This window comes from Galleria mellonella, unplaced genomic scaffold (assembly GCF_026898425.1).
Source record: "Galleria mellonella isolate WM207_F2 unplaced genomic scaffold, CSIRO_AGI_GalMel_v1 utg182, whole genome shotgun sequence".
Classification (NCBI taxonomy): domain Eukaryota; kingdom Metazoa; phylum Arthropoda; class Insecta; order Lepidoptera; family Pyralidae; genus Galleria; species Galleria mellonella.
Genome location: NW_026442023.1, coordinates 1,421,254 through 1,433,790, shown reverse-complemented (window position 1 = coordinate 1,433,790; position 12,537 = coordinate 1,421,254). Strand labels below are relative to the sequence as shown.

General features: G+C 32.4%; 1 protein-coding gene across 3 annotated transcripts in view; it reads right to left on the bottom strand.

The window, feature by feature from the left end:
• LOC113512991 (amyloid-beta-like protein) overlaps nt 1-12,537 on the bottom strand; it is a 184,038-nt gene that overhangs the window by 16,851 nt on the left and 154,650 nt on the right. For all 3 annotated transcript variants that reach the window (XM_052893665.1, XM_052893664.1, XM_052893666.1), the window contains exon 2: nt 645-806. In XM_052893665.1, the coding sequence (XP_052749625.1) occupies nt 645-806 (162 nt within the window). The remainder of the gene's footprint in view (nt 1-644; nt 807-12,537) is intronic.

Sequence of the window (12,537 nt, the reverse complement as noted above, 5' to 3'; positions counted from 1 at the left end):
CGTCATTCCATCTAGTGAGGGGTCGTCCTACACCCTCTTTGCCCGTACGGAGTCGCTACTCAAGAACGTTCCTTTCTTATTGGTTGTCGATTCTTCGAGCTATTATATATAACTAGCCAATTGAATATAACATGTACATATAAATTTGTTATGTGTGTTTACATGTAAACTTTAAGTAATATATTTAGTTTAATAGATTATTTAGTTTATCCTCGGTATATGCTCTTTGTACAAAGAAATTGAATTTAATTGGTAAATAAGCTGACGGCCTGATGGAAAGAGGAAACCATCGCCTATAAAACCATTTAAACAGCACCATCAATATCACAAATTATACTATGATACCCACGTTTTATACGTATTCTAATATTGAAAGTGTTGGCACGAATCGACCGATAGTTTTTTCACAAAATCATTCGGGAGTTCTATACGTTCAAATAAATCACCGCTGTGACAGACAGATGGAATTGTAAGGATTTTTTTAACCTTTTTGATAAGGAATCCTAACCTGATTTCAATTATAAACGTAGTATACGTATCAATAAGTATAAAAGGTATCGAAGTATCTAGGTACCTGAAATATCATGTATTCTTGGCTTTTACATCAATATTCATAAGTAAATCTCAGGAGTTGCCAATCTTACCTTCTTGCAGTAATCGAGGATCTCCATTTTATCTTTGAGGCAATTGTGAGGTTTAGTAGTAAGATCAGGCGTCCATCGGCCCGCCGCTGACATGTACTGGGGGTGGTAGGTAGCGCCAGCTTCGCAGAGCACCGCAACTTGGGGCTCCGCGCCTGTACTCGCCTGAAAGAAAAATAACAATTTTGTTAAAATAAATTATCAAACTACCTGTAGAATATATAAATGTAAATCATTATAAGCCTCCCCCTTGAGGGGTTTTGCCAGTAGTTGCCACGCTTGGCAGGCGGATTGACAACCGCAGTTAGGCTTTAGAGATATTTCAAGAAGGACGCTGCTGCCCATCCCTCGCCCCTCGTCTCTTAGTCGCCTCTTACGACACCCACGGGAAAGGAATGATTCTATTCTATGCCGGGACCACACGAAACGAGTGTAAGTACTTATTAAGGGAAGGAAAGGGATTGTTAGTAATGAGGTCAAATAGCCCCATTACTAGCAATATACCCTGTCAGGTCGACTTTCACGTGGTACCCCCTGGAAACTATCATGGTTAATTCTAGTTGAATTCGTCAGGATGGACTAAGACCTGCTTTCATTCTCATCTATCATCCCTCACTGGTGCCCTGCCAGTGTATACCGATAGCTCAGGCGGGGTTACCATACCATTATCATCCATTAAAAAAAAGTACTTATTAAGGAGTGTAAGTAATTATTAAGTTATGTATTAAGTAGTTAGGACTAATTGTAAGTACTTATTAAAAATCAATAAATGTATGTATACAGCTTTGACGCTTGTAACAAACATATAGTATACGCTCAAGTTATTATATATATTTAACAACACAAACATTTTTTAATCAGTAGTTTTTTTTTAAACCAACTCCTATTGAAAACATTTTATTATTTATTAGAAATAGATAGGTTGTTTTAAAACAAAATTTATTATTAATTAATTTAATTAAATGATTAATAAATTTAATTTGTTAATTGTGAATAAATGATCTGTATCACTAATTAAATTTCATAAGAAATTCTAAGAATAATTTAACAAATTATTCATTTATAACACTGAGCAAAATCTATTTGTGATTATTACAATAACTCTGTAATTAAATAATTGGTAATCAAATTGTCGAGTGTTTATTTTTAGTAGCGTAGTTCAATGAACTATACTTTTATTTCATAGCCTTAACAACTTGAACTCCGGGGGACGATAAGTGGGTCGCATGCTGTCTAGACTTTCTAGAAGGGTCTACACAGTACGAAACTGTATAAAATAAACTAAGTACCTATCTGGTGGAGAGCCTTTACTTAATTACGCCATTAAACGCAATCTAGTAATGGGTTTTATTTCGAGATTTCTTCTTCTTGTACTGGTATTGTGTGTATGGGGAGTATATTATGCTTAGAATTCAACTTTTACATTTCTAACAGTAAAATACTACTATCTACTTAAAAATTTAAAATCTACTTAAAAAGATTATTTTTTTATACTACGACTAGGTTTTGGCCCGCTACATTGTATGTGTGGATTTTAGAAGGATAACAGTGAAGCAGACCACTTCTGGAAGACGTATCGAAATAAGTACACTAGTTTTTTATTAAGATTTTCAGGAACAACAATGAAAATCTTTCTAATTTCGTTCATTACTTTTTGTGAGATACAAACATACAGACAGACAGACTTCAAATTATTGTTTTGACTTCTACTGCTCTTATTGAGACGTGATGTGAGATAGAACAACTTTTCCTAATAACCTAATAATACAGACATTGTCTAGTTACAATTTTACTACATTAGTAAGATAAATGATTACCATAAATTATTCGTTATTGATCAAAAGACAATGTAACACAAAAAACTCCAATTCATAATTGACGATTACTACAGGAGTTATCATGTGTGTATTATGAACCTTGAAGAAATCTCTAGGGAAAATTCGGATCCTTGTTCACGCTACAGCTAAAACGTTCGCGAAAAAAAAAATTTCTGTAACCGCATTATACACAAATTTCAAAAGATGAATTTCCTAACGATGACGAGATGACGTTCACCCATCTTTGTCAGATGGGTGAACATAAAAAAGGACGTCTTATTAATTTACTTAAATAACTTTATTGACCAAAATAAAATATGGTACAAAAGTCTGACTTAATGCTAGTAACATTCTCTATCAGTCAACCTTTGGAATGATCAGTGAATCACGAACGCGGTACTTCGTTATTGGGATAGGTAAACAAAATGACTTGTTCTAGATTTTTTTTTATGCAACTTAAAATGGCAAACAAGCTGACGGCCCACCTGATGAAAAGTGGTAACCGTCGCCAATAGACATGAGCAGTACCATGGATGAATACTGTTTCACCCATGATACCCCCCATGCGTTGCCATTCCTGAGGACTCAGATGTTATTCCTCTGTACCTAGTAAATTCACGCCATATCCCACCCTTTAAACCGAAACACAGCCATGCAAACACAACTGCTTTACGTCAGAAACACGAATGGGACAGAGGTACCCAAGCAATCGACTTTTGTACAAAGTCTCCCTCTGGTAAAAGGCGTTAAAAAGATTTAAAAGCGTAAATAGTATTTATACTTAAATGAAACTCAAAACTCCAAAAAGAATAACGAGAACCATTATTCCGTAACAACTTATAAACGCCAACACAAAATTTGCCAAATACGTTGTGCCTACGAAATGATGGTAATAAATCATAAACATTCGCTCTTGAAAAAACTCGTTTCACTGAAAGTAGCAATGAAACAAAGTATTTGATTACGTATATACCAAACACGTAGCTTTAATGTAAACATAAATACGGAGATATCTACGTTCAAAATGCAAACATCGTCTATATGCTAAGAAAACAAACCTGGCGGGACAATAACCTTTGCTAACCCTTCTAGGACAGCAACGTGCAAAGCTAGTTGGCTAGAAATCAATAGTTTTGTCGTTTTTATTTATATTTACAAGTTGGTTGTGAATAAGTATAATAAAAATATGTATCATTTAAAATTTATTGGAAAAAGATTCAGGGATTTCATATATCGATTTTAATAGTTCTTTGAATATGGATATCGTAACTTCAAATTATATCACGCGGAAACTCCGATTACAGTCCTTTTCATAGCTTGCTGGGCCTTTTGAAGTTTGCTCATATAGCAAGCTGTGTAAGAATTTTGTATTTATAAGGTGTCTTTAACAAACTCAACTTGGTACTACTCTTTTTAACCACTAGTCACAGGGGGAAGAGTTTGTCAGTGTTGAGGATTTGTGAAACCAATTTTTATAATATAGTCAGATTACGATTAATGTGGAGTATCCACACGATACTTCTGAAAACCTGAAAAAATGATGATTCTGGTGAAAGTAATCAATATGCTTTCCAAGAGTATTCAGCAATTTGGAACGAACAGGTCGGACTTCATTTTATCCTATCATGTTCTATTGGTACCTCACCAGCGTAAATCATTGTCATATACGGGCTGTATATGCCAATGACTTGCCACTTTATAAGCCATGTCTTTTCATCCATAATGAATAAATGATAATTTTATTTGCCAGAATAAAGGATATTACATTAAAAGTATTTAATGTTAAAGAAAAGATTCCCTGCATTCAAACGTATGGCGTGCAAATATTTCATTTGCAACTTGTTCTATAAATTTTACATTGAAATAGTCTTCAAGTGAATAAAAACATTTCTCAGTAAGCCAATTGTAAAATTTTTCAATTATTTTTTGTCTGTTAGATCTCTGTATTCTATCGATAATTTATTATATATTTTTACTGCCATGTAGTAGCAACTCTTGTTGTACAATGCCAATCAACTACTAGGTTATTATACTATTACTATTCAACTACTCTTATTTAACACTTTATAACCTATAAAGCAGACAGCTTCAGCTTTATAATACCAAGTTTATAGTCCAACGAAACTCCTTTAATAAATTATTGTTGGCTTCGAACAGAATACATGTTTAGGGTATTAGTTGCGTTGTTACGTAGCAGTTAGGGCACGTTCCGAACAACAAGTTGGCTCGTTAGCGCTGTTCTGTCAAACGTCTCGAGTCTTGAAGGACCGAATACGACATTGCGTTACCAATTCTCCTTGTTAATGAGATTATATTTGTACTATTAGGTAACAGTTTGAAAACTCGTCAACTGTACGTGTGTATTGGGAATTTAATTCCTGAGTGATAAAAATCATGAACACTAGCTGAATTCGTGGCTTTGTTACCGTGAATTAGAAAAAGGTATCCTATGTATCTCAAATTTTGACAGCTGAAGTACCAGTGAGCAATCCATATTTGTCGAGTCAGCAATAATAGATGGCGAAGACTGCGTACAGGACAATGAAGGGTGGGACGCCCTTCTTCTACATGGACTGATGGCATTAAGAAGATAGTCAGAAATAAATGGATGTGAAAAGCGGAGGATTGCATACAGTAGAAGGCATTGGAGAAGGCCTGTGCCCAGCAGGGAATAGTTACAGACTCAAAAGATGATGATGATGAACCATATCTTCATTTCCATTTCCATGAGGAATAAAGTCTGACAAATTTCATTCAATGAAAATCCTTTCCTAATGAGAGCCACGAGTCTTTTATAGAGACAGCTGTGTTACCCAGTAGTGGGTTATTGTTATAATAATAATAAGGAAATGTGATTTATTGAAAAACGTCTAGGCATCTTCACCTAATTTAATATTTTTGCATCATAATACTATATATATATATATATATATATATATATATATTATATATATATATATATATATATATATATATATATATATATATATATATATATATATATATATATATGAATTTTAGTACTAATAACGTCCGAAATTTTTTCAAAAATATTTCTTTGTACTAGAATTGGTATAAAAGGTGACGATCAGAAAAAAATGGTAATTGTTGTTTGTAAACACGAACTTGTCGTTCATTATTAACATGGTAAAATTCATGTACTACCATTCCTACAAGGACTGAAAGTTATGTATATATACACGCCATGTAAATCTTTTTTTTATGGATGAAGATGGAATGATAACCCCGCCTGTGCTATCGATATACGCTGGCAGGGTACCAGTGAAGGATGACAGGTGAGGATGAAAGCAGGTCAGTTGGCCCATAGTGATCAATTGAACAAGAATTAACCACTACAGTTTCCAGCGTAGAAGTTGTCCTGATATACCCATATTGCTAGCAAATGAGGTTTTTAAATCTCATTATTAACAATTCCATCCCTCCTTATGTTAACCTTTGGAATAATTTATCTATAGAATATCACAAGCAGATTTAAATTGAAGCATTTGGCGTTCCATTGTTTCTGTCTACCACAATGGGAGACAGGCGTGACAGAAATGTATGTACATATATATGTAAGTATATAGAAAATCACAATATCAAAAGTTATGGAGATATAAAATCACTTTGCAATCCAAAAAGAACATTCAGACAAAAGGAAATGAAAACATTAAATAAAATATAAAGGACAGCTGTAAATAAGTACACGGTGTTTCATTTAAGTCGGACTTGTCGACCCGGTAACTTGGCATCTCCGGCGGGTGGCGGCGTATACTAAGTGCAAACTGTAGTACCGACTCTGAAAGTTCACAGAAGGAATGGCTCCAGCGAAACAGCGTCATGTTTGCTGCGTTTAGTGATGTGTCGAGTCGGACTTTTTTTTCGTATTCGAGTATTTTAATACTCATTAAAAAAGGTGCCAAAAGAGGTAACTCGAATCTAAGAACTCGGACAAGTACTCGGGCACTTTATCAGATTTGAATACTTTTTTGTTTCGTGGTATTAAAAAAAACTTTTTTAAATAATCTTTTATGTTTACTTTTATGAAGATAATAAATGTTCTGTAATCCAATAATTTGTGCTTTGGTAATTAAGGGCATTTGAAAAACATAAGAGTTCTATTCGAGTACCGTAAGTACTTGAAATCTGTAATACTGTGTAAATGTGAATACTGTATTCTAATACTGTGTACCTACCTGAGTTCTATGTACTGAATACTCGACTATCTGTCAAATACCTCAGGTATTCGAATCAGTATTCGAGTCAGCCTGACTCATGTCACATCACTAGCTACGTTTTAATATGAATGAATTCCGGGCTATTTGGTTTTGTTACATTTATTTATGAGTTAATCCGCCATACGTTGACTTGTTTTAAATTTTTATTTTTCTTTACCTAAAAACCTTAATATCGTATTAAGGTACGAACGTTTTAAAAAAACTGGCATTGAAAAACAAAAATAATCAAATCGGTTTAACCAGTATCAAGTGGCATCACTTATCAATGAAATACAATTAAATTTTGTTTATAAAATATAATGAAATATATAATTAATTACTATATTCAACAATAATTCAAGACTCTGTTGCACAAAAAAAACCTTCAATTGTAGCAAAACCTATATATTTTTATTTAAAAACTAAACAAGTCAATAGATTTTGATAGAATTGGTATTGAAACATTCTGTAAGTATATCCTTCCAGATAAAAAAAAAAAGAATTTTCCAAATCGATTTATAACTGACAGAATTACGTAAGTTTTTAAGTAAGAAACATAAAAAAAAAATACAACCAAATTGAGAACCTGCTTCTTTTTGAATTTTTTTTATTGTCAGAGAGGCAAACGAGCAGACAGTCCACCTGATGGAAAGCGGCTACCATCACCCATGAGCACTTGTAACACGAGAACAATTGCTAGTGTGTTTGCCGGCCTTTAATATACCGGGACATGGTAACGACAATAAGCCACTGCTTTTCTTACGCTGTAATAATGCAATAGTACTATTTAATGGAGGAATTGACACGGAAGAGAATGGAAAGGATAAGCTAGACAAAAAAACTAACGAATGAGGAAGTACTGAAAAGATCGAATGAGAGACGAACATTAATTAAAATAATAGAGAATAGAAGAGGCAAAACGCTGGGCCATCTTTTCTTTCTTAAAGATTTCTTAAAGAGCATAATAGAAGGAAAAATAGAGGGCAAAAGAGGAAGACCGAGGAATAACTACATGGGACAGATAAAAGAAACACTAGGTGTCATGTCGTACGGAGAAGTCAAGGATATGGCCTGGGATAGAACTGGCTGGAGGAGGATGCATGAATTAGTTGCACCGACAAAAAAAAAAAAAAGAACTATTTAAATATACTGTGAATATACGAAATACGAACCTTAACAATATTGCCAACATGTATACAAATTAATTAAATTTCTAAGCATTTTATAACGCACCATATTGCTAATTATATGCTGATAAATTTATCGTTACGTGACTTTTACTGCATGTCGCCTCTATAATAACAAATCTGGTGCGTAGTTGAAGCGATATTATAGGACCTATCGATGTAGGCTATTAATCAGAGCGAAGTTAACGACGCCCATAAACGTTAATCATTATTTTAATAGCAAGCTAAATAACCACTGCGTCACCGTCGTTGGGATTTGAGGGCTGGAATTATCGAATTTCTATTATTAGAACCTTATTTCACTTTTCCTAATTTGAAAATAATATTAAAAAAGTTTTTTATTTTTGAAAAAAAATCTTAAAAATTTACTCCAAACAAAACAATATGTCTCATATATATAATTTATATCTATTATCTACTAATACTCTATCTATTAACCTAGGAATTGATCTGTCTATGTATTATATTATATTTAGTTCCAATAAAGATTATTATTATTTAAAACTTTCATTTTTCAATAGGACATAAAAAATCCTATTAATTTTTTTTTTCTTAATTTATTACACTTAATTGAAGTCGGTGTCACGTTCTTGTTATTTTAAAATATAATAATAAAAAAAAAACTCGATCAATTCCCAATTAGCGCGTCACATAAAAAAATATACACTCAATTTGAGTACCTCCTTGCTTTGAAGTTTTGATAAAGAGATTCGCTGAGTATCCTCTCGTTTAATTTTCTCGTCTAATTTTAAGACATTTAAATTGATCGATTTTATACTACAAAGATGTATGCTTACATTATAAATATTAAAGAATTTATTAAAAATAAAGAAAGAATAAAGTGAAATTATTTATTTATATGTTGCCTCTTCCTCTTAATCTCTCTTAATGCTCCTTTCCACTCAGGGTTTGCTGGAAAAGAACTCTTACAGAGTTAAGCTTGTCTGTTGTACATCTTTATTTTTATATATATTATATGTTTGCAATTTTTTGTGTACAATAAAGTAGGAATAATAATAATAATAATAATGAAATTTGCTATGGACATAGTATTTTGGATGAAGAAAGACAGATTAATAAATATATTATTACCATAATTAAACGAACAAAGACGCGGATAAAAACTAGTCTATATTAATATTATGAAGAGGAAGGATTTGATTTTTATTTGTAATAAAAAAAAATAAAAAATACTCAAACGATTTTTAAAATTCTTTTTTCATTTACACAAAGCTACATTTACAGGCGAGTAACATGGGCTTTATTTTACTAAAAAAAAAACATGCGAAGCTTGTTCGAGTCGGTAGTCTTACATAAAATAGTGTAATGTAAATAGGTAGCGGTTGTTTGTTAGCTCTCGGCACCACAGTTTGTTCACTGTCCAAACAGTCCTGTGAAGCAAACAGCGCCACTATAATGAACACCATACAACCGCCATGTATACCTACTTTACATGGGTTTAATTACCTTTGACTGCGTTGTTTGTTGTATATAAATATATCATATTATATTAGGTAATGTAACTTCTCAAATTTGTAATCATAATTGGAATCCACCTTTTTTTAAGCTACTTAGAATAGCAAACAAGCTGACGTCCCACCTGATGAAAAGTAGTAACTGTCGCCTATAGACATGAACAGTACCATAGATATAATAAAGTATACTGTATGTAATTTCATTGCCATAATCCCCTTCAAACCGAAACACAATCATGCAAACACAACTGTTTCACGACAGAAACTCTAATGGGACAGACGTACCCAATCAGACAACTTTTGTAGGTATAAAGTCTAAAATAGTCCCTGGTAAAATTCTAGAAAGAGATTGCGATTTCGCCTATATTTTGTATGTCTACTTAGGTATAGTCCAGACATGCCCATTTATTAAGCACGTCTGACTGTCAAGAACCCAAGAGAGGCACAACATTTTTCAAGCATGTTGAAAAAAGAAAAAAATAAGAGTTCACAATTCGGATGTTTTTTTTTGTATTTGTTACCCCATGACTCCATCATTTATAAACCGATGTGGAAAGTTCTTTTTCTGTCCGAATGGAAAAATATAAATGTTATATTTTCCTCATAGAAATTTTACCAAAATTGGTTAAGTAGCATAGTTTTTAAATCAAAATAACTGGTTGGATTATGATTGTATTTACTATTTTTTTTTGGAACACAAACTTAAATTATAGTTTCACGACCCTTATTTCTTTGGAAAATGCGTTCATTTTAACTGCTATTTAAAACTTATGTAAAAGTATGCCAATTATTACGTTTTCGTACAATAAATTAATGTTACATACTCGTAACGTATTACATGTAAAATTAAGAACAAGTTTTAAATAACTACACATTTCTCCGCAAACTAAAAACACAAATTGCTTTGACAAAAAGGAACTATTATTTTCAAAAAATTTGTAATCAGTATAAATCGAGATGATATTAGGATTCTAAGGATACATCATATATCTAAATCTGTTCAGGTATTTAGCAGTTATGGTGGAATAAAGGGTCTCACATAAACACATGAAACCTAAAAACATTACACCCCTTTTTTGGACAGTTGTGTAACAGGAGTACGAATAATTACCAATTCAAATAAGCATATTAGGAATACAAGAGCCAGATGTCGAGAAATTTGTAAGACGGAATAAAATAACGGAATTATTAAAACAGGTGCAGCATCCAGACAAAACCACAATGAACTTGTCTTTTTATGCAAATGTATGCAGATTCTTCACTAAAACGGACACTTGTCCGAACAACGCATTAGGGTTGTCAGAGCTCATTATTAATTTATTACAAATTTTATTTATTAAAATATAATTAATATTTACTAAGAAAAAAATAATTATATACACCGTAATATCTTAAAACCTTTTGGTTTCAAAGTTGGTGAGATATCTTTTAATCATAATGTACATTTTATAGCTAGAAATACAATTTTATCAATAAGGAATTTCTTCTTCTTTAGGAAGAAGAAATCTGAAGGATGTAATGACGCATTATAGGAAGAAATAAAACCAAATTGAAAAAATAATAAGAAAAAGTAATAAATTGCATTTAGGTATTGAAACAGAAAAGCAATAAAGGAATCAAAATTCATAGATAAAAAAAGAATTAAAGTTGAATACATTTTGTATGTATTTAGTGTTTTGTTTTGTGGTTTCAAGTAGGTATTTGTACTTTATTGTTTGAGTTTTTCCGTGACCTTACTTGATATTGGCAGCATACCAACCCTGTTCGAGTATGTAGCATGGCTTCCGCTGAGTCAGGGATGTGTTGGACCTTATTTTTATTAATCACGGGGTCTATTCGATTACCGTATTACCATTTTTTTGTCTCTATCTCTGAAACTAAATTTATAATTTGTTATTATAGCGTTATCAGTTCTAAAACATCGAAAATATGTTTTTTTAAATGTTATATACAAACAAAGTCACGAAAAACAGCTAATTTGTAATGTAATTAAATTATTACTAGTTAAAATTTAATGTTAAATTTTGAAATATTAGTTTAAGAGATATGTTCAAGATATGATATTACAATCTGAATGTAAATTAATATATACATATTATAACGAATAAAATTATAGTGCATTTTAAACTCACCTAAACATTTAAAATTTTTATGCTCTGTCAGAACTTGGACCTTGAATCTCAACTAACCACTCTGAGTGTATTTCTAATCTTCTAAATTACACTTTGCCAGAGTTTTGCTTTGAGTTGGAAGATAATTTAGGTTTTTAATATACAGAGAGAATGGGGGAAAAGGGATTGTTAGTAATGGAAACTGAGAATCCCATTGCTAGCAATATACCCAACCAAGTCTACCTCCTCGCGGTTCGCCCTGGAAACTATCATGGTTAATTCCTGATAAATTTATTATGATGGGCTACTGGCCTGTTTTCATTCTCATCTATCACCCTTCACTGGTGCTCCGCCAGCGTATCCCATTAGCGCAGGAGGAGTTACCGTTACCATACCATTTTCACCCATAAAAAAAAATATACAGAGTCTTTAAAACAATTGATGTGATTGTTTGTCACTATTACTTTTGCAACGTTCCAGACTTGCTGGCACAGAGATTTAATACACCGCCTCACCTTCCGATGGCTGCAATTTTCATAAAAACATTCGTATTTGTAAATATTTCACTTTGATCTAAGCATTTTCTGAATTATGTAGGTGCATATTTCCAAAAATTGTAACCATTTTAAATATGACGATAATTTATAATGGGGTCTAAATGCCTCATTGTTAGCAATACACTATCAGGTTGACCTCCACGCGGTTTCCTCTGGAAATCATCATGGTTAAATCTAGTGGATTTTATCACGATGAGCTAATTGACCTGCTTTCATCGTTACTTATCATCTCTCACTGATGCCCCACCAGCGTATACCGATAGCGCAGGTGGGGTTACCATTCTATTATCACCTATAAAAAAATACGTTCATAATATCTGTATATTAAATTTCATAATGATTGGTTAAGTCGTTAAGGCGCCAAAAGGTAACAAACAAACTGACTTTCAAATTTATACTTTTTATAAACATATATATGTCTCTTTATTTCAATTTTATAATATAAAAACAAAAAAAGATATATTTATTTCATTGCTTCATAATTGCCAGCCCTAGCGTGTCTGCAACAATTTGCAGTACTCCGTGCCGCCGC